At 38.5% G+C, this 23,220-nt stretch overlaps 1 protein-coding gene across 5 annotated transcripts in view; it reads right to left on the reverse strand.

Moving 5' to 3' along the window:
- The window catches only part of USP22 (ubiquitin specific peptidase 22), a 99,128-nt gene that overhangs the window by 5,698 nt on the left and 70,210 nt on the right, over positions 1–23,220 (reverse strand). For 4 of the 5 annotated variants that reach the window (XM_048067213.2, XM_048067205.2, XM_066977854.1 and 1 more), the window contains 6 exons: positions 19,718–19,887; positions 12,857–13,004; positions 6,032–6,137; positions 4,179–4,337; positions 3,291–3,417; positions 405–496 (listed from right to left, as the gene is read on the reverse strand). In XM_048067213.2, the coding sequence (XP_047923170.1) occupies positions 405–496; positions 3,291–3,417; positions 4,179–4,337; positions 6,032–6,137; positions 12,857–13,004; positions 19,718–19,887 (802 nt within the window). The remainder of the gene's footprint in view (positions 1–404; positions 497–3,290; positions 3,418–4,178; positions 4,338–6,031; positions 6,138–12,856; positions 13,005–19,717; positions 19,888–23,220) is intronic. The other variant, XM_048067231.2, reaches the window with a different exon arrangement.

Raw genomic sequence — 23,220 nt, forward strand, 5'->3', positions numbered from 1 at the left:
GAATTACTAGGTTGGACACTAGTTTAATGTCTAATCTGCCTACTAACACAAGATGACCCGGTGGGTGTGCATTCAGGTGATGCTCAAAGCACAGATCTTTAAAATCTGAAGGCACGATGGATGTGAATCTACAAGTTTAACATGCAACCAGAAACATAACACACATTAATAATAAGAAAAAAGGTTTAAATATCAAGCCCTTTCTGGCACACAAAACTCAATAGTGTATCTAAAATTAGTTTAGAAAAGATGCACATTTCAAGGAGAAGCTTACAGGAGAAGTACCATTATACATACTGTTCTATAACCTTGATTCAAGGATGTTCCATGTTTCATGCTGCACATTTATGGAACTGGTAAACAGTTCTGTCCAGGTCTTTGGGGATTTTGAACTTGGTACACACCTGGAAGCCATGAATGGTGTCATGTCCAGCTCCAGCGGAAACGAGACATACGTAGTGATCTTTCGCCTCAGTTTGGCTGAGTGTTCAAACCGCTGGAGACAAAGTGGAAGAATTTTTGTTGTTTTTTTTTTTTGAGATAGACAGAAAATTTAGCCTGTTATAAGTGTTCTAAGCTTAGGTACAATGACATGAAAGCATACTAGCAGTCAGCAGCTAGGGACACTCCCAATTTTTTTTCTACCAACTACTTGGTCTGGGATCCCCAAGTAAATGATAAAACACGATTTCTACTAGGAAAGTAAGTCACAATTTGTAGAGGAAAAATATAATATTAATTAGATTGTTTACCTTAGTACTTATCCACACAAATGTATTCCCAATTGATATTAAAAAATACATTAGACCGCACACACAGCCTTTAACCAGACCCACGTTCATTTGTACTGTGTAATATTTGAATGCAGGGCTGCTGCCTACACTAGCACACAGAACTGGTGACAGAGCTCTAGCTATCGGATTCACACACTTAATCCACCCATCCAATCATCTCAAATGACAGAAGTCAAGACTACACAGGAATACCAATTCAAATTAAGGCAAAAATGGAATATGACAATAAAAAAGCCTTGTCCCTCAGCCAAAAGCAGCCTGCAATACCCACCACCCTTTCTACATCTTGTCAATTGAACATTTAATGGTAACAGGAACAAATAACAGAAAGAGATGAATGAGCTGCTATTTAAAGGCAGCTTCTCTCCCCATTTCTCAGAAATTCTGCTCTATTTACACTTCAAGTTAATTATTTTCCAATTGTGGTGCCATAACAATTCCCTAGCAACAGATCCAGACATGAAAAGCTGAGACTTTTGTAATTCTTACCTTTTGTATTCCTTTTTTTTACTTTAACACATGAAATTGAATTTGCATTTTGGGTGGATGGGACAACACAATCATTTAGGAAAAAAAAATTAAAAAAAAAAATCTTCAATCATTCTGCATAACGCAAATATTGAACTGAGTTAGCAAAGGGGTTTAGCATATTCACATTGCCTTGTCCAAAGAGCAATCACCTACACATCTTGCCAACTGCTCTGCATTAAAAAAAAAAAAAAAGCCAACACCCTCAAACCTCTCTCCCTCTCTCTTAATTAAAAAAAAAAAAAAGGCAACCAAGTCAGCCATGCAGGAACATCCTTCAGGATGACCACAAAGAGCAACAGGAAAACAAAGGAGCTGTGGAGCTGTGCCTCTGCCTATTCCAGGCAGGCCACTGTCTTGCCTTACCACACTGCAGATCACCTTGGTTAATACACAAGGTGTAACCGAGGAAATGTTGGCATATATATGGGGTGAACATCTGAAGGCATGATTGTGCCAAACAGTCTCAAAAGGCCTCTAAGTTACAGGACTGGGAATTCTCTCTGCCTGTAAAACCCTTCTCTAGTAGAAAGCAGAATCAGCCCTTTCTCATGAACACAGATCTTCCTATGGCATTCCATGTTTTCATTTCAAGACTTCATTTCATTAGCAAGCTTCTGTACAAGCCAGATTTTTAAAATAAACTTTGAAATTGCTGCCACTCTGGAAATGGAGCTGCTATGTTATTCAGCAGTTCCAAACGACAATCGTATATTGAATACAATACACAGCTTGCTCAGTGAGACCGTGACAACGCGGTTGCACATTATTAGATTTTCCAGTATGAACGTACTGAACTAGCTTAGAGGACTATCAGAAAATAAACCAGAAAAACAACCTGTTTGCTGCAGCAAAACTCCAGACTTTGCCGTGACAAGTACAAGACAAAGGTCTACTTCCAAAACTATTAAAGTTACCCAAGTGTTTTACCAACGTTCAAAGCCTAGAAACCATGTAAGTATTAAATAACCAAAAGTAGTTTCTGGTGCAAAAGGTGGGAGTGTGTGTTCTTTCAATACACTGATTTCCCTACTGGAAAAGGAGAAGCAATGCAAGCCTTCACTGGTGCACAGCACAGAGGTTGCTGATTTGTGTGCTTCCAGTCGTAAGTAAAACGCTGCTATTCTTTAAGTAGTTTATGTGACACTAGTATCACCAGATAAGCAGTTTCCTGAAGCACTGATCATAGTCAGAGCTGAGGACAGTGACCGTCAGTTGCTGCCTAGCAATGAGAGGACTGTCATTCTGACCCATTCTGACCCACTCGAAATATTAGAGGGCTGCATCTGTTCAAGCAGATCAAAGATGCAGTTAAGTTATAATGGTGGCTGCCTCCATAAAGGCCTGTGGCATCACTTTTCAAGGACCCTTTGCCTCTTGACACAGAATGACAGTCATCTTCTGTGATAGATGCCTGCTTTGCACCACAGTCACACTCTTTAAGACACAAATCATACAGGACTAAACTATCTGAGGGCACCAACTCTGATGTAACTCCCATCATTGCACCTGACACAATTTGGATTGGAAATGCTGAAAACTATCTTGAGTTAATTAGCTGGGAATATAAAAGAATCCTTTGCAACTGCTAACTTTTTTATATCTTCCCTTCAACGCAGAGCTTCTCTGTTGTATCCTTCCAGTAGAAATGCAGGGTAAAAATGTTACCGTGCAGTATGAGTAAATGTTATCGGAGATTGGTTTTTACACTGGTTCAGGTATTGTACTAACCTTCCATTTTGTTTCTAGATTCTTGTTAGGTTCCCAGAGACAAGCTGCAAAGCTACATTATATGTAATGTAATAATATCTTAATAGAAAATCTAGCTAGGCATGCAAGCTGTTCCTTATATTAATTTATATCATAAAAGAATAGCCAGTGAAAGCCAGAAGATATGTCCAGGAATTTAGCTCATCCTCTCGAAGAGGAATGTATGTTCCCTGCTCTGTCTGCCCCCTGTGAACTTACTTTGAGATGAAAACAGGCCACGATGGGTAATTTCTTCATAGTGAGTTGTTTGGTAGATTCCTGGTAGCTATGGCAACCACTACATTTGATTTTGGCACTGCTTCCTAGATGTTCTGGCCTTGTAAACCTGAATTAAAAAAATAAAAAACAAAAGGATGCACAACATGATCAGACTATTTTCCACACATGCTGAAATTGCTTCTTTCACTTTTACTTGTGACTCACTGACACCACAAGAGAAGTTGCTCATGTCTTTTATGTCATAATTCAGGAAAAAATATGTATAATAGTCTAAAGTGTTATGGTTCAGATATCCAAACTGAACATCTATCACTACTCTACTTGGGCACTTTGCACTGGAGTGCATCAATAATTGAGAAAGAAGCTAAATGTTTGCTCACCTCCTAGAACCGAACAGCTAATTTTCAGACAAAGATCCTTCATTTTCAAACCCAAAAACATTGATATGGAAACTATGAAGCAGTAAGACAGATTTCTGTGCCCGGTTGCACATTAGTCTGCAGGACAGTCTTGCTTGTAGCCTTCTAAGGGGCTATGGTCAAAAGCTCAGATGACATGGAGAGAGATGCCAGAGGTTTCGATGATATAAAACCACACTGCCTGGCAGCAGGCAGTGTAGAATTTATTTTCTTTTTGCATCACATGTCAACTGGGTTTGACTGCTTATTGTTAAGCCTACTGTTGCTCTGAACCTTCTATATCTTTCTCATTTTGTCTTATGCAAAATCTAAAACGTATGGAACGTTGTTTGCGGATAATGCCATGACAAAGCATCACTTACTCCCATTGCTCAATGCCACCTGTGGAAAACAGAATGAAGCCAAATTCTTTTTACCCCACCAAAATTGTATTTGTCTCAATTCATACCTTCGCAAGCAGTCTGTGAGAGTGGTGGTGCCTGATACATGGCTTTCCCCATTTACGACACTGCCATCACTCCCTGGACTCAGTGGCCAGAACGGGGTGGAAGAGCCTGGCAAATCCAAACTGATGTCCCAAAATGGGTCTATCGTTGTGGAAACGCCACTATGAAAAAGAAAGCAGTTTAATACATATTTAAAGGAAGTAAAATGAACAGATTCTCTCACTTCAGAGTGCACACCAGATACTGTACTTTAAAAAACTATGGGATTTACATCACCCCTAGAGGGCACTCAAAGATGACAAAAAAATATAAGTTGCTCCAGAGTGTCTTCCCACAACTGATTGTTTTTCTGCATATTTAAAAGCCATATGTTTTAGGAAATGTATTTGATACAGTGAATGCAGAAATATGTTTGTTGAATACATTCTCCCACCTACTGGAGCCCCGTGACTCCAAGTGAACCAGTTGGGTGTTGCTTGGAGATAGAGGTTCTGGTCATACTACCAGCTAACATCTACGAGAGTGACACGCAGTCCAGCTAGTTCAGAAGGCTGGTCCTCTGCTCAGACATGGAAGACAGTGCTTAAAAGTACTTAAAGAAAAAGAGAGCCAAATATTTCTGCTACACAATACTGCAATGAATTAAGCATTGCAGTTCTTATAAGAATCCCTTGCAACATTTGGAATTTGAGAGGGCAAAGAATAACTGCATCAAGAAGTGCATGTTCTCAATCACATTTCTCTGCAAGACAGCTGAATGTAAGTCATCAGCTAGACTACGGAGAAAGCTTCTCAAAATTTTATCTTGTACTGACTCAAATCCTTTTTCTTCTACCATTTACATATTAATGGGAACCTTAGTTTTGGGTTCTATTTTAGAAACATTTTCTGTTTGTGGTCATTATGCTTTTTTGTTGTTGAGTTTCCTCTTCCTCTAAAACTTTTGTCTTTGTCTCCAAGATTTCACTAAGCATACAATATTCTGCCTTTTTTTTCCCATCTCCATTTGTGCAAAATTTGTGAATTTTCAGAACAAACTTGTTTTGTTAAAATTGCTTCAATGTTAATACGATGTCATTACAAACCAAACTTTTTATTATGATATGATTCTGTGGCTCTACCAGGCAAAGAACATAACTTCATACTTTTTCCTACAATGAATCTTCTGCAAATCTCTCCAGAAAATTGAGAATAAAAACAAATTCAAATAAAGAGAGCACAGTAGTCCATCTTCAGGACACTGTGGCTAATTATAAAGAATGCAAGACCAAAAAACCCCACACAAGAGCTCTAACTTCTGAACTATGGCAACACCAAACGTCTTGAAAGAGAAGTCAGCTTGCTCCAGTACACAGTAGAACAACAAATACAATTTTTCTTACTCTTGTAAGACATACTTGCTGGTACCTGAGATTACATAACATCAGCCTCTTTCAAACCTCTCCTGATGATACACAAGGCTCTTAACTGAAGGAAAATACGAAAATACATAGAGAAGGAAAATACATATCAGAACTTTCCTCAAATGCAGTGGCAATTGCATGCTTCCAAAACCAATGAGATCTGGGAAGTCTTTTTCTCACAAACTTGGAAATTGAAAACCTTCTTCAGAGTAGTAAGAAGTTTACATTCATAAGCCTGTGATGCTTTCCAGATAGCTTTTTTTTTTTTTTTTTTGGCATGTCTTAATATATGATGGTTAACTAGTAATTGATTTTATTTAGCTCATGTTGTCTTTAAACAGTTGTTGTCTTGCAGGAATTTATTTTATTCAGGAAAGAAAAGATTCAAAACACTGTTGCACTATGGAGTGCAGCTTCAAATCAGAGCACAGATTTAGAAAGAAAGCACTTACTGGCAGACTTGACAGGTAACATCAGACTGCAGTCCGCCTGTGAAGATTTGGTCTATGATGCAGTTACAGTGGTTGGGGTTGTTGGCCTTCTTCCCATTATCATCACCTGGAGGAATGCAAACACAGACTGAGAAGTCGAAAATCTTCCTGGGGAATAGTGGTTTGTCTTGGACTGCCTCTCCAGTAACTCATTATAATGCACGCTCGTAAACATACTAAAAGTTCTCATAGACAATTCAGACAATCCTGAAAATGCTGTGCAAAGAAAAACAAGGAAACAAAAAGAACTTCTAGCAAAATACAAAAGAGAATCAGAAGGTGACCAAATGCAATTAACTCTATCTACAGAGGTGAAGCTTTAGGCTGTAACAGCAGTCAACAAACCCCCTTTCCAAGCCATAGCCCTCTGCAGAGATTTACTTTGTACTATGTGGTATGAAGATCAGCCCCTAAGATGAAGGAGCTGCCAAGGTGGTTAATGAAAATAACTATTTAAACTTCACTAAGAGGGCCACCGTGCAACATTTGTATCTACAGAAATGGCCAGCACTTCACCACAGAAGCACTAATTTCTGCTTAGGCAGAGTATTCAATAGCGCATTATTTTCCTAAATGAACACAGAGGAAAAACGTCAGCAAATACTACTTTTTAATTTTAACACGGCAAACTTCTGAGAGTACAGCAAGGGGAGGAGCTTTGTTAAGACCCATTAACCTCCAGCCTGTTGCGTGCATCGTGTTCTTCCAGCATTTACTTTCAGATCAAGTTTTCACCAGTGAAAAAATGGAAGATGTCCTTATCAGGAGTGGGAAGGTGAGTGCTGTGTCTTCCTCCAGCTTCTTCACAGAGACACAGCAACCCTCTGACTTCCCACGGGGCAAGACGAACACATACCTATCTTATTATACACTGTCACCGTGGGTCTCAGGAACGCAGCAATTCATTTTTAGGATTTGAGTGTCAAGATTAGGCCAATTCAACTTTCTGAGACTAACCAGAGCATTAAATAAATAACCAAAACCTTCTTGGCACAGTTCTCAGCGTTGAAGCATACTCCTTCTACTCCCCATAGGTAAAATAGGAGTGATACACTTTTCCTTTGATTTCTGCCACTTATGCTTTACTTCCTTACGTAGGATAGATGCAATTAGTTTTGCTTTGTAAACAGAGATGCACACACAAAGTATTTACAGCAGCGGCTAATTATTTTGTAAAGCACATTTTCAGGTTTCTTCCAATATCCTGTAAAATAGAAACTGTTAAGACAATTAAATTCTGACAGCTTTCCTGGTATATTTAACTTAGTAGTAAATATTTCACTTTCAGAAATTAAATACTAAGCTGCTGACTCCTCAAATCACAGTTATCACTCTAAAATAATTATTTTCTAGTCAAATGTGTCAAGAAACACCAAAACAAACTAAAAACACAGGACCAAAAAAAACAACAACACTTTTCTCATAAGGTGATCTTGCTGGAGTCTTCTTGCAGCAATATCAAGAAGGGATGAGATTTTTTCCAAACGAAGCTTCAGAAGTTTGTAAAGATGTTATATAAACTGACAAAGGTTCCACCTCATACTGGATGTGGAAAAAAAAAAGATACAGGTGATATCTTCTAAGCTGCAGTTGGCCACTTGAGTCAATTAGATCCTAAATGCCTCAGAAAAGCTCTCAATTGCCTGCTTTAGAAACGTGTTTGAATTGCCAAGGAAAGCATATTGTTTCCTTAAAATGCCTCTTGAACAAAATGCTCTAAAATAAGATTTCAAATATACGTGCTTTCAGTTGGGGGTTTTCAGACTCAGACACTTCTTGATCTGAATTACAGCTAAATCTTACCGAACTCAAGATCCTCAGAAGGTCTATGATGATGTGTTAAGCTAATAAATAGAGCGTATGCACAGAGACGGTACAAGACATTCTTCACCTTTACAAAAAGATAACATATAAGCTTTAAAAAAAGTAATTACTTTTTTAAAAAGTAATTCCTTTAAAAAAAAAAAACCACCTTTGTTTTTAAAGCTCCACTTTTTAAAGAAACAACACACAGCTGCTACATTCCTGTAGCCTCACCGTTTGAAATTGATTCCCTCCCTCTGTTTTGTTTTCAGGGGGCAGAAGCAGAGATAAAGCATCCTGAGACATTCACTGGACCACAGGTAACATCCCCGTCGGACACCTTTACTGGACAGCCATTTCTGCCTAGAGGAGAGCACCAACGCTCCCTTTTCAATTACACAAGTCAATCAGGATCAGTTCCAAGAGGGTCTCAAAAGAATATCCTGCAAGCTTGTTCACAGCAAAACAGAAGGGCATTACCCACTCAACATTAGTTCCCATGACATTTGGTTGGAGAGGAGGGGGGAAAAAAAGTAAGATTACCACCTACTCACACTTGTCAGTATGTAACAGATGCTGAGAGGAGGTATATTATGCAGCTGAGAACTGGAAGCTGCTAGGTTGTTGTGCTCAAGTTAAGGTTCTCTTCAACATTTCTATCTTACCAAGTAGGTTTTACTTTCATAGTTACATTTTTAAAGCTGCTCACAATTCCTACTAGAAAACCAGCAGCTTATTGTAAGAAATTTGTGAGCACAAGACTAAAACTAAACTTGAAAATACATCAATATACACATTAGTGTAATTATAAATGACAAAAAGAGAAAAAAAAAGAGTATAAAAGCTTGGATTCAAATTAAATGAAACTTACAGAGATATTGCTACTGGGCATCTGCAATAATGAAGCACATTAACTTGTGCTCAAATGTATACACATTTGAAATACTTCTAAAGGTAAATCACAAATATCAACAGTAAAAGCAGATTATTTCAAAACCAAACTCCAAGGTAAAGACTAATAGTAAGTATGTTTTGTCGCCAACTTCCACCGTGTATTTTGCAATTGGATAATACTGGCTGAATAAAGTTTGGCATCAAAATACACCATTACTTCAATTTTTCTAACCCGCTTTTCAAATCTTTGTGTACAAATGTACATCATGGCTACTGCTCTTCGCTGCTTAAGTGGTGTTGCTCTTGCAATAAAAGGAAAAAAAAAAACAAACAGATTTTACTGGGCTGAATATTAACTTTTGAAGTGCAATCTTGCTCCCTCTAAGAAAGCAACAATTGTGGTCTGAGTTTCTCCCAGTTTGAGGATTCCCACGACACGCTGTAAAACACAACGTACTTGGATGACTGAAACCTCACCGTCATGGGAGTCTGCAGAATCAGAACTCTTGAATTTCTTCCACAGCACTGGTAATTAGAACTTGCTTGTCATATTGAGCATTACTCTGGCAAAGAGGCCAATATCTGACTGTAGAGTAAGCTCTGAATCTCATTTCGAAGCTTTTGTGGGAAGGAGGACCACAAATGCCAACGTAGAATGACAACGTAGAACTTTAAGCATTATCAAACCAGCAAGAGACTGGAATAGCAAGCTATGCAGGTACAATTGTAAAAGTCATTTTCAGTAGTAATGCTTGAAAAATAATTCAATATTCAAACAAAATCTTGTTTTTATTTGGAGTATGCTTTTAAGAACAGATCTTGTGCAGTTTGGTGAATGGGAGCGCAAGGAGGAATTAATAGCTTAGCTCCCCCCCATACTACTTTTCAGTTAATCCATCCTTCTCCAGCTGTTGGAATGAAAAATAGTGATATATATGCATAACAGACTCAATTCCTTTTTATTCAGACACATTTCATATCACTCCAGCAGCACAGAGAAGCCCTGGTAAATGCTCAGAATATGCCCTGCCTTGATGCCACAGCTGAACACAACAGTGCTATCACAAGAAGAGCTATCACCCCTGGGACACGATTTTACGTGGTATCCCGAGATTCTGAAATTTCTCAGAGGCCATTAAAATTTAGTATATATCCAATCAGTGTTTAACAAAAAAGAATAAAAGTTTTATTTAAAGGGTGTGTATACCTCTGCATATACCTTAAAGATAATTAGAAGTTTGCTGAAATCAGATTTGACATTCAGCAGGTGCTTTAAAATGATCTTATGCAGAACCATTTCCAAAGGAAAAAATAAAAAGGATCCAGAAATAAGAAGCTCCTGTTTTGTTCACACACACTGCCTTAAAGCCATCTGAACAACCCTTCCCTAAAAAAGATCAGCATACTCACTTTCCCCTTGAAAAAGAAAGGGTGGCAAAGCAAAAGTCAGACAAACACTCAAGTAAATCCGAAGATAAATAGAGCTTTTCTTAAGACTGTTTGGGCCAGTCCATACATGAGTCTTGGGGAAGCTTATTTTGTGCTTTGTAAGATGCAGTATTACAAAATTGATCTTTTAATGGACAACTAAATCTTCTATTTTTCCTAATTTAGGCAACGACAGGTATCAATAACGAGAATTCACAGCATTCTGACTTGCATTAGAACATTTCCTTTAAAGAAGAGTAAATGGAATGGAAAAGGGATAAATGACTCAAGTTAGCCAAACAAGTATCACTGGGTATTTATATAGGTCTTAGCATAAGGAGTACTTGCATTTATTTGCATCCCTAAATACTTGATAATCATGAATCGAGAAGCTGGGGCTTTCGGACAAACTTTTCCCCATGATTATTTTTTTCTTGAATGTGTTTCATTTGGAGAACTTGATTACTGTGGATTTCTTTTTTAATTCAGTAAAACAAGTATTTAATACTGGCAGGGGAGGCATTATTTGCTTATTGTAGCTTTAGGGCATTCTTATTAGTAGTAATAATATTTTTCATATGTATACTTTGCATGTGTGTATCTGTATGTATGCATAAGTATTTAAGTGGGAAAATGTTCTCATTATAGAGCTAAGTAACTAGTTCATTCCAGAAGTGGCTTATCTTGACCGTACTTGAAATTCCGGTTTAGATGAACTGCTTTGGTTCCCACACAACTGCTCAACCACTTCTTTTAAACTACCTTGATGTGGCATAGATAATTTACCTTAGTTCATTAAAAGCCTCTCCATTTCTTCAGAAACTGTAGTTTAAAAACCTGGGTGCACAGATATCAAGGATTTAGTGGTAACAACTTCCCACTGGTAGCGCTGTAACAGTTTAGTCCCGTTCATGCAAATAGCTCAAACTTAGGGACATCCATTAAACAACTGAACTTCGGTCACTGCATTGAATGCAAATGGTGCCCACGAGCCAAAAAAGCTCAGTACTAAAGATGCAAAAACCTAATTCAATCCAGCTGAAACCGCTATGAAGTTTGATAGTGAACGAAAAGTCAGTGTTCTCATCAAGTTTGAGATACCCAAACAACTGTAAAATAATCCACACGTATGCACATACCCCTTCCAACAAGGTATGCCTGACACATCTTCTTTCACAGTTTCAGTTGGGCCAGAGAAGCCAAACAGAACCAAGAGTAAACAAACAGTTGGGAAAGCTCAATTTTGTTGGTAATTGCAGAAGATGCATAAGATGGAGTCTTCATTTAAAGCCAGAACACAAGGGAAAAAAAAAAGTCTTTTCAGATTATCAGTTTCAAAAGAGTGAAGGACCTTTATTATTGCAAGGTGGTGGTTTTTTTCTTCAATTCTAAGGAGAAAATACTTCTTCATGAAGTGATCATGAAGCATACAAGAAATGTGAGCATCATTTTATATCAGAGAAGATGAAAAAGCTTCAAGATTTGTTAGGTCAACGGTTCAGAAGTTTTACAGGAACCACACAGTATTTCTGTTCGCAGCAGAGTTTTTTCAGTGTTAACACAAAGTAAGAGAGAGGTCAGTATTTTGATAGCAATTCAGTACTTCAACACTAGTTTCATTAAGGTTATTGAATTTCTGTTAGTGATTATCAACTGACAGATATTAATAATAACAAAAGAATTGTCCTACATACTCTTTTCCTTGGAAGTACTCTTTTTGGAGAAGACTCTTTTGGAGGACACCTATTATGAATCTGAACAAGCACATCTGCTACCGTGTAAGATTATCTCGAAGATAAAAGCAAGACTTCAAAATGTTTCAAGGAACATTAGCAGCCTTCCCTTTGAAAGTCCTCTGATAAGACAGAAAACTAACCTCTAAGTGCTTATTCTAAAAGCACTAGAGGAAATTTGAGTGCTTTAAAGCTTATTTTTAGTGACGAAGGATTTTTTTTTTTTTTTTGCTAGCATCAACCCTACTCTATTTCCCTTACTTTCCCAGCGATTTTTACTATGCTTGTAAGTGAATCAAGCTGGATCAACCACTGGCAACTTGGAGAATTTTCAGTTTAGATTTAATTCAGTTAACAAACATTAAAATATGTAATTTCATACGGTATTACCAAATCCACTTATTTAAGCCTTAGATACTTCATTCCTAGAAGAATGTCATTGACTATTTTTTACTGTATTGTGCAATTATGCATTTTATATACAGAATAATAAAACATGGTATCAAAAACAAATACTCTTTTTCTTATTCACATTTCTGTAAGCAATTGAGCAGCATGGAAACAGCGGAATACTGTTTAAGCAAAACCACAGCCTCCTCTATATGTTATTTTCATCAGCGATGACACACGAAGAGTTCCAACTACCTCAAGTATAAATAGAATTTAAATGGCAATTTAAAAGAAAAGACAGTGACTCACAACCAATAACAGAACACGATGGTGATTCAAACCAATGTAAAGGCTTCTCGGCTTCTAACTCTAGGTAATTTTTGACAGTAGGAATAATTTATTTAAGTCTTTTCCTTTAAGTCTACCAAATGTTTTAAAAGGAATTTGTTAAGACTGCTATACTGGAAGACACGCACTTTGTTCTACCTCCTTTTGATCCAACACTCCTGGTTGATTGAAGACTCAGCACAAGCCTTACCTTTGCAGTGTCTGTGTAGCACATCTAATGCAGCAATGAGGAACTCGTGTGCATCTTGTTGCTCGTACCCTGCTAAATGCCGTGCATGAGTCCATACCAGGTGCAATAACCTATATGGAATGTGAGGAGATCGGTGCCCAGAGTAAAACTGCTCAAAGCAAAGAAAAGGACATGACTGTTAACAAGTTACACAGCCTCAATGCATTTAATTATTAAAAAATTAATGAGTGCAATTAGTCAAATAAATTTAAACCATTTAACTCTGATGGCCTTAATAATGAAATACATAGACAGCCTTTTGTCACAGACTACCAAAGAAGTGATCCCGGAACTGAGCACTTCAGTTTTCTCCCTTGAGTTTCTTTTATTTTATGATGGATTAGCGTTAAAAAAGGGGGACAAAAACTTCCTTTCTGATACCACTGCCTTTTATTAAAACAGTCTGAAAAAAAATACTGTATTTGTAAGAGATCAGCAATTCTGTTCACAAATTACAGCCTTCAAAACTGGGGACAAACAGTGAGAATGAGAATATCAGATGTCAACTGCCATCCAGCCCCTGAACCAAGACATGGTAACGTACTGCATCCAACGGCTGTGCCCAGTCCTAGCTCACGGAAAAAACACAAGCAGGATAGCAGCCTCATGTAGGTATTGGCCTTTCATTGTATACTATGGCAGTGCAAGGCTTTGGGAACAAATTTACTCAACATCTACCCCGCTCCCCAAAGTCAGCTGCCTGTTACCACTCCTGCAGGGTCCCGCTGCCCGAAGTTCTGCTCCTGGACCAGCTCCTGCATCTGCCTCCTAATCTGCCTCAGTCAAAATCTGTCGAGTTGGTCACAGTAGCAACCGAAATTGCCCCAGCTGATTTTGCCAGAAGCATATTAGGGAGTGCACAGACAAATTATTCAGTCTGCAAAACTGTGATGTGAAACACCACTGGTGAATGGTAGCACACAGCTGGGGAGACACGGTCTTCTATCAGCACGGGAGAACCTATAGAAATTTGCGGACTTTTTTTTTGCTTTTTGGTTTTAAATAAAAAACAAACAGCCAGGTTCTGCTTAAAAAAAAAAAAGGTAATGGTCTCTGCTCCCCTGGATTGAGGTTCAGCTCCTTCCACTCCCCTCTCCATTTCCATCCAAGTGCTACTGCTGCAACTCCTTTATTCTCATCTTCTCGAGTCTTCCATCACCTGTTCCTTACTTCTGCCATCAAGTCTGGCATCCATAGTCTGAAGCTAAAGCTAACAAACCCTTCTACAGCAAGCTGACTGCTGTGTTTGTTCAAGAACTCCTGCACCATGATACTGGTTCCAAAAGGAAGGCAGGGATCCTTGTGGTGCCCCTGCAGGGAGCTGGGAAAGGCCCAGAAGAGTTTATTCACTTGGGCTTCAGGCTCCATCTGGATTTGGAATCACTGGTCTGCAGCCTGATAAGAACAGAATAACTGCAATGGCAAATTTCCCCATGGCACCGTACCAACACATATTGATCACACTGGTATTTAACTGAGAAAGTTTAAAATAAAGAAGTATTTAAAGGGGCAATATTTTATTTTCGACAAGTGGAAATTCATATGGCCTTTTGCCTTCCCTAACCTTTCAAAAAGATGCTTGCCAGTAAAGGGTGCCTGCAACACCACGATTACATTTTGCCAAGATCCTATCATATCGACGGCCATTTATTTTCAGTTCCTTTTCCCAAACACAGAAGACAGTAAGCAACAAATACACATAACAAAGATAAGGCTAAAAAAAACCCAAAACAACATTAGTTTGAAATTTCTCACTCTTACTGGAAAAAGGGGCTTCCTTTCCCAGCCCCATGTTTTTCCCTGCCCAAGCTGAGCATTTCGTATCAGTACAAGCACAGGTCTGGTGCTACAAACCTCCCTGGGTGAAACAGATTGTCTTTTGAGGGATGGGCAGGCAAAAGGTAGTACAATTTTCTCATCTAGTCCTCACGTCTGCTGGGATTTAGTATATTTCCTTACAAAGAAATTTCTTTACTGCAAGCTCCAGTTTTTCCAAATAAGAAGATATACCTCTGCAGCCAAACACCACAAAATGCTTCTATAAATAAAAAGATCAATAGTTAACTCTGATGCCAACAAGAATGACACCAAGGGACTGGAGCAGTGGGACGGTAATTGAAATCTGCTGACGCAGCTGCTGCTCAACATAATTCAGGGAACTGCAGCAATAAAACTTCTCTGTTCTGTCACTCCTTACAATTAGTCCCAGAGCTCTCTGGTCATTTTAACCAACAGCACTCTCCGTAATTACTCCACTGCAGACACTAGACCTGCCAGCAGATTTTACATTCTCTAGTGCTTCATTAGGATTAGAAGAATCTAACAAGAAGTTTTATCACATTATTAGCTATTATCACACGGAAACTAGAAACACAACTAGTAAAAATGCAATTGAATATACGCAGAGGGGGTAGGGAAAGCTTCCATGTTCTAATACATCAAAAATGAAACAAAAGGATCTGAGCATATTCAACAGCAATATTTTAACTAAAATGTATAAAACATCCATCCAATCTATGCTGTTTCCTTGTTTCTGGAAAGACCAGACTATCAGAGCTGATCCCATTCATGAAAAGGAAAAAAAAAAAAAAAACAAAAAAAAGAAGTAAAAGTATCCATTTAAAGCCTTATTAATTTGCTGTTATACGAACCTTTTCATTTAAGTGTGCAAATATATACAATTGTCTTTGCAAGTCACCTTTAAAATACTTCAATGACACAACTCTTCCCAACAGTTTAAAATAATCTTTGTTTTAAATTGTTTTCAATCCAGTAGTATTAGTTGCTTATTTGGAAGAGAACTAGTTCAAACGATTTGAAAATGATTGGTGAGACACTATTTAATTGCTGTTCTGGGACAAAACAGGATCCAAAGTCCCCATTCTTACATACAACCCAAGTAGCCATGACTTCCCTATCCCACCCTGCCCCCTTAAATATTTGACTTGGAGGATTTTAGGCTTTGTAATTTGCATTATTGTTACCAAAAAATATATCTACACCAATGAGGAAGAAAAAAAAAAAAAACCAAGCATCTGTACTTTTTTCTCCTCCTCCTGCCAAAACCACATACAAGGTAGTTTCCCAATTATGTGAACGGATACATCTGATCTATCCTGCATACATATCAGCTTAACATTCTCCTGGCTTCGTAATCAAATTCAGAGGCATAAATCCTGTCCCAGGCTCCAGTCCAATCTGAGAAGCTAAAAGCTCCTCTTAGAAATTGGTTCTCAATTAAGACTTAAACGTACAGAAAATTTACAATGGATACAGGGATGGGTAACACGTATCTCTCAGAATACAGGAACACCTACTAGAGGTTTTCCAACAAATAGTAATGCTCCACGGAATCGGAAAAACAGCTGTGCTTGCAGGCACTATGTAATATTTTCTATACTTATTTCAGAGTCAAGATTTTACTACATAGGCACAAAATCTGCATTTTCCCTTACAACGTGCAATGCCTATGTTAAGGGTCACAACTACTTTTTCGCCTTTGTACGTTTGTTGTAACTTATTTTATACATAAGCTGTTTCAACATTGTACCATCTTAAGATACCAAAGCCATAAATCTTCTCATTCTTTTTCCTTTTTGTCCTCGCTTCTCAACTCTCCACATAGTTGTGCTGCGCACTTTGATAGGCTTGTGAGGATGAGTAATGATGGGAATAAAAAAGGCTTTGTTCTTTACGTTTCTGAGTGGATGTACTGCATTCTACTGTATTCTCAGGTATTCTTGATATTCCAGCCACAGACTGCAGTTCCACTGATCTTAACATACTGAATGGTTATTCTGTGAAAGAACTGCCATAAACCTCAGGACATGGACCATCTCGAAATTAATTTTTATTGGCAAAACAAAACTAAAGCACCAACACCAGTAGGTAAAGAGTAGCGCACAAACTCTTTCAGCCAAAAGGCTCGATGAACGGTTTGTGTTCTATCATCCCTTCATCCAGTTTCACCACTATCTGTTATTCCCAAATCCTTTTCGTTCCTTTTCTCATGCTCTGTAATTCATGTCATGATTCTATTGAGAAATAGGTTTCAAGTAGCACAAATGAGAATGCTAATTGATGCAGTTAGATATTTCTTAAAACAAATGGAGATTCAATGCTTGGCATATTTGCAAGAAAAGCTATTAGGCAAGAACTCCGTTCTGAGAACCATCTGACACTCATTACTCACCACCAACCTACTTCAAGGTAGAAGAACTTTGCGCCTCCCTGTTTATCAAAGAGAAGACACTGACACAACCTACATAACTAAGTGACCTTCAACAACAACAACAACAGACCTTCATTTTCTGTTTAAAAAGCAAAAGAGCAAAATGTGCTTATTGATGTACAGTAAGCTTTGTTTAATGTTCAAAACAGTCTCTTTCTCCCCAGGAATTCTTACTCTCGTGCATTCACTGGATCCCCCTAGCATTCCTTCTGCCTAAGATCACACCTTCAGAAAAAAGGGTGGAGGGGAGATGAAATTAACCCTTGCCCTGATCATCTGTCACTGGGCAAGATGCCTTGGGATAACTGCATCAGTTAATTCCAGTGGGAAAGCTCCATAAAAACAAGCTAGAACCTGACCCAAAGTTTCCCTTGTAATTCAATTAGGAAGGAATTCTTGAGAACCAGAGCACTGCAGTCTCCACCAGTTAGCTGTCCTTCCTTCAGATCGCGTCTCTGCAGAGATGGCGTAGGAACATTCGCCAAAACGACTGCATATAGCTGAGACACGAAAGATAAGCAGTCCAGAACTGCAAGATACTGGTTGTAATTCTGAACGTGAAAAAAATCAAACTGACCGGGAAACAGAATTTTACAATGAGCGCTCAGAGAGCTATAAACATAACATAGTAATTACTGTTTGCATGTTGAAATATACTAAGTTCGATGCGACCCTACCGTTTTGCTTGTGGAGGACTAAGCTCTAGTTTTACTTCAAAGTGGTTGAGTCACTTTTTGTTGTCCTCCCACAGCTCTTAGCTGCAATACTTCAACATGAAATAAGGACACAGACTACTGTACTGCTATCTTCACAGTCTAAAATCAGAGGTGGCTCTTCCCTCATTTACATACCCTCAACTTGCCGAGCATTAATTATTAGAACTTAATTCAAGTGCAGGCATGAATTTTGATTGGGGAAATGAAGGCTGAGATTCCCAAAGTTGTGTGCAAAATTAAACCTGATTACAGTCGAATTTAACGAGAACACTGCGTATAAACCCCATTATGGATAACAGCCCCATTCTTCACCACGTGCTTGTACGTAGTCTAGCAAAAGGAATCCTAGCCCATCAACAAAGCTCCACATACAGAAAGGGAAATACAGATCATTGCCTGGGCAGTCTTGATCTTTCCTCCAGCCCCTGCACCTGTAATGAAAAATTCATTTCCTCATTTCCCAAAGGTGTGTTTTGTTTTTGTTTTTTAAAATACAAGTGTATAAGAAAAATGTGGTGACATTCATCAAAATGAGACTTTATACTACAACCTGATAAAAGATTTTAACAGCAGCTATTTTTCTTTTTCAAATAAGCAAATAGTAGTTGTTTTTTTTGTATGTTTGTTTTTATATTAACAATCTACAGAAACTAGTATTTCTACACCATAACTGAATTTTTATCTAGGCAGAGTAATATTTCCCATTAACAGCACATCTGGTATGAATAATCCTCAGCTACAACCTATTGGTATGTCTGTCTCTTGTTTTTACCTTCGCTTCTGACAGACTTGGGAACAGTCGAAAAATACATCAAAAAATAAGTGTAATATGCAACTAATGACTGATAAGTAGCATGAAAAGTTGCAAAGTGACACGAGTACTGAGCATTATTAGAAAACGACTTTGTACTGGAAAGGCTAAGGAGGACTTTACTTTTCACATACGTTTAACTCACCTGCAATGACCTGCTCTGTGTACAGACGTCTCCAGGTACCTTAAATGCTCTGTAAGAGCATATATTATGGCCCTATATATTTTTTTTCTTTTGCTTACCATATCAGTCACTGAGGGAAAGGTAAAGGACTATGTGCGCATGCACAGGTTTTAAAAAAAGACTCCTTTTAAAACTAGAAGCTCATGTCTAGCCATGTAGTCCTTACATTACTCATGTGGAATTAAGATAGTAAAGCTCTTCTACTATTTACTAAGGAAAAGAATGCGCCCGTCATATCCACCACAGATTAGACCTAGGGAAAGGCACATCGCAAAGCTATTCACCTGAGGGAGAAAGTGAAAGAACAGGAGTTCCTCTCTGCAAGGTACAAACTGTACCAACGCATTCAATTGTCTACATTCTCCTAGTTATTAACGTATTTCCACCTAAGAGATGGTAACAAAGATGTTTTCCCCTTAGAAAGCACTGAATCAAGATCCGTAAAATATTTATACAAACCTACATAATCCAGTGTCTAAAACCACAAGGCTATATATCACTTTATTCCTATTCCCATTATAACCTGAAGAGCCTGTGACACGTTTTCAAGTTAAAACTTGCACCTTTAATTAATGCACACATTCAGCCTTAAGACTAAGGACTGTAGGTCAGTCTCAGAAGAGCAGGCAGAACTGTAATTATGTCCAATAGCAGCTTTTCCTAAACAAGGATGACTTAAGTGTAGGACTTAAAGGCCAATAATTTCATTTTCAGCAGTCAGGTATTTTTGAGAGTGGGATCCAAGTCTCTGTTCTACCACCTTGAGGGGAAACAGAATTTGCATCCCCTTTATATTTGCAAATAGAACACAACTCCTTTCGGAATACAAAATAGTCAATGTCTGTGGAACGGTGACGTTATCGTGGCAAACAGCACTCACCTCCTGAAAAAGCGTAGACATTTCACAGACCAGACATGAGCTGGGGCTTTGCATTTCACATTTGTGCCTGTCGGAGAGGAAGAAATCTCGCAGCAGTGGAGTGTGGGTAAGTGCCTGGACAATACAGTTCATAAAACATGTGTTCCCAAGATTGATTAGCCCTCGTAGACCTATAAAGACAGAAGGGGGAGGGGACACATAAGCATTATCAAGTTAAAAAAAAAAAAAGGTACATTTAACTTATTTGCATTTTTATACAGTCTTCACAATGACACCAAAGATTACTACGTATGTGTAGCTCCAAACTTTATGTTTAGGTAGGCTATTGGTTTTGATGTACTTGAGTCACAAGCTGCCACAAGCTCTCACAAATACACTACAATTTATTGTTTTTTGTTTTAAATTCTTAGCAGAATGTAAAACTCGAAGTACAGCAACACCAACAGCGTTATTTTTGCAATGGCTGTTTTGCCACAGCTCACCAAAACACGCCCCCTCCCCAAGCTGATACCAAATGGCAATGACAACAAGTGATAAATCACTACGGTATGATACCAATACATTAAAATAAATCAATAAATAAGTTTTCAGATTGCTTAAAAGGCTTTCCCTCATGCAGGTCACAAAGCCGAAATAAGGGTTTTATACTGTTAAAATGCAACAAACATCTTCCTAAGACAGGCAGCAAAGGGAACAGCCTCAACATGATCAAAACAAAAAGTCAGGCTGTGACGTCCAATACAGACTTAGCGCATCCTTCTTTTTGCACAAAACCTGAGATCTGAACAAAACGACCTTAAAGAAAAACTCTGAACAATGCTAGCTAAAACAAGCAAGTGGAACTAAGTTAAACATTAATCTACAGTACACATCACAAAATTTAACTTGGCATAAGAGGATTCATCACACCTTAAGTCAAACGTTCAGTAATGCCCAGAGACGATTTCTTGTGCTTGGAAACCAAGATGCTTAAAGGAAAGCTCTTTTGTTGCACAACAGAAGAGAGGTTAGGAGTGGGGAAAGCTTTTCAGTCATTTGCAAAGTCTAAGTGAGAAGAAAAACATGCTCAAATCCTTGAGTACTCTTCCAAAATGTTAACATACTACCACCATATAGGAGTGCTAAACGAGAAGATCATCAGGTGGACAAGAATGCTTATTTTTTAATCAAAAGCTTACTTTGAAACAAGAAAAAAAATGCACTGATACATGTACACAATTTTGATACTCATTTCAATTTAACTCGGTCCTCTTGTGAAATATAAATGGGATTACTACACAAACTGTGAATGAAAAAATGGATTACTTGATAGAGAACAAAGAATATCCTTGCGATTCCATGAAAAAAAAAAGCATCAGCTGGCAATGCCGTGGTAATTAAAAATGGTGCAGTTCCCTTGCAGTACACCAGATAGTGCTCAAAGGGCTCTTTAGCATCTTTCAGCAGGAGGAGGTGTGGTCCAGTTGCTATGTTACCGGAGAGAAACGGCACTACATCAGCTTGAGCTGCATACTGAGCTGTAGGCGATGGACACAGAGCCCTCTGAAATTTTCTTTTGGTACCTAATGAAACACAGTCCTCCTTCCAACAGCTTCCTGTCGCTTCTGTTTACTCAAAGTACAGGACAAAGTTTCTCATTTATATCGTAACAACTTCTACTGGGCAGAAAGCTTATTGCAATAATTCCCTTTATTTTCATGCTGGGAGTCAAAACAAATGTGTGCACAACATTAGCAAAGTGTTAAATAGTTAATTTGTTGTAGCAGCCTGAAATATGGTGTGATGCTTCGACTTTGTACACAGTCCTAGTTGAACCCCCCAGCCTACACATCTCTGCAAACATTATCACAACAGAAAGGTGGTCACGCTGTGCAAGTGGAGAAATGTTTGGTTGGTATCTCCTGCCTACCTCTCCCCTGTGTTCTCTATTTAAAACTTACTGCTTTTTATTTAAATCAATCGGTGCCAACAGAAGCTTGAGAGGCTCTCTGGACATGCCCAAGATGCACGAAGGCATTTTGAGCAGAAAAGTCTCTCCCTATTTCTCCCTGGAAAACTTGGTCCCCCTGGTCAGCAGCAGAACTCAAAGTCAGCGTGCACAGCGCAGAAGACTAGTGGAAAATCAGTAGGTACATCAGGAGACCCACCCTAGCACTTTTCAGTATCTAATTGAGCAATCACAAGTAAAAGCAAACACATAAAGGCAGCTTTTTGGAATCATTTATTAAACATCATTTATTACATGCCTGTGGCTGGACCTTGTTTCCCTGTGACCACAAGAAGAATCAATCTTCCTCAAAGTTTCCACCAGACTAGTTACAGAGGCGTCAAACTCGGCGGCTGGCTCTCTTGGTTAACTCTTTACTTGCTTGGTCTTTGGTGTCGGTTTCCGTGGGCATAAACAGAGTGCTTCTTACGCTGTGACTTCACGTGAATGAACCGACAACAAATTAACCTGCAAAACAGACAAGGCTGAAATGTGAATACCTCTGACCCCTATAAAAATAAGAAAACGGTGAATGTAGCAAAAGACAAAAACTTACTTGACTGGAAAGGGAAAAAGGTAAAGGAGCATATGAGCATATATGACTCTTATCCTCGAGGGAACAATGACTGCAGCTGCTATACTGCCTCTTAGACTGACATCTGAAATGAAACAGGTACCTGGCACTGAACTAATGCTAAGCTACCGCGTAACTAATTGCAGCATCTTGGAAAACATCAACACTTAATCTACGTAAACTGAAGAGCTGACAAAACTCAGATCCACAAATTCTCTTGCATGCAACTTTTATGGAAAAGTAAACGTTGGATAGAAGAAGCTAGAAATTGGAGCCTATGCAGCATTCTGGTCAACACAGTATTAAGAATGTAGAAGAGTTGTGCCTGCCACACCCGCTCCATTAATAAAGCCTGGCAATATTTAACTGGAACAGTCAGCGTTGCAACATGAGGGTCATAAATTAGCAGAAATATAAAGTGCCAAAACCTCAAATGCAACAATCCACCACTCTTGCTACTAGCAAAGCAGTGGTCTCCACTGGACATACTTGCACAGAGGGTGGGCTCATTTTCTGAGGATTGCCAACAGGACCCAACTTCTCGTTATAAGGCTGTGGTACTTTGCAGATTTCTGCTGTTCTTTGTAATGGTATCTTTATTTCTGTTCTTAGTGAAATGAGCAAGAGCAACCAGTGAGATCTCTAATATATTCTAAACATAGACGTATGCTCTTGCAGCAATTGTATTTCAGATAAAAGCACTACTTTTCTTCTTAACCTTACTGATAAAAATACAAATATTGTAAGTAAATGAATATTGCTGCCAAGACAAAATTATCATGTATGGTATAAACATAAAGAAAATACTCTTTAATCATCATGCATGGGCTATGACCACTATTCTCATTCTGTCACATGCTGAACAGGCAGGGTGTAAACAAAGAAGAAATCTACTTCCACAATGCCTTGAGCACAGATAATCCCACCTGGGAATTTCCTTTT

Source organism: Anser cygnoides, chromosome 15, assembly GCF_040182565.1.
Source record: "Anser cygnoides isolate HZ-2024a breed goose chromosome 15, Taihu_goose_T2T_genome, whole genome shotgun sequence".
NCBI lineage: Eukaryota > Metazoa > Chordata > Aves > Anseriformes > Anatidae > Anser > Anser cygnoides.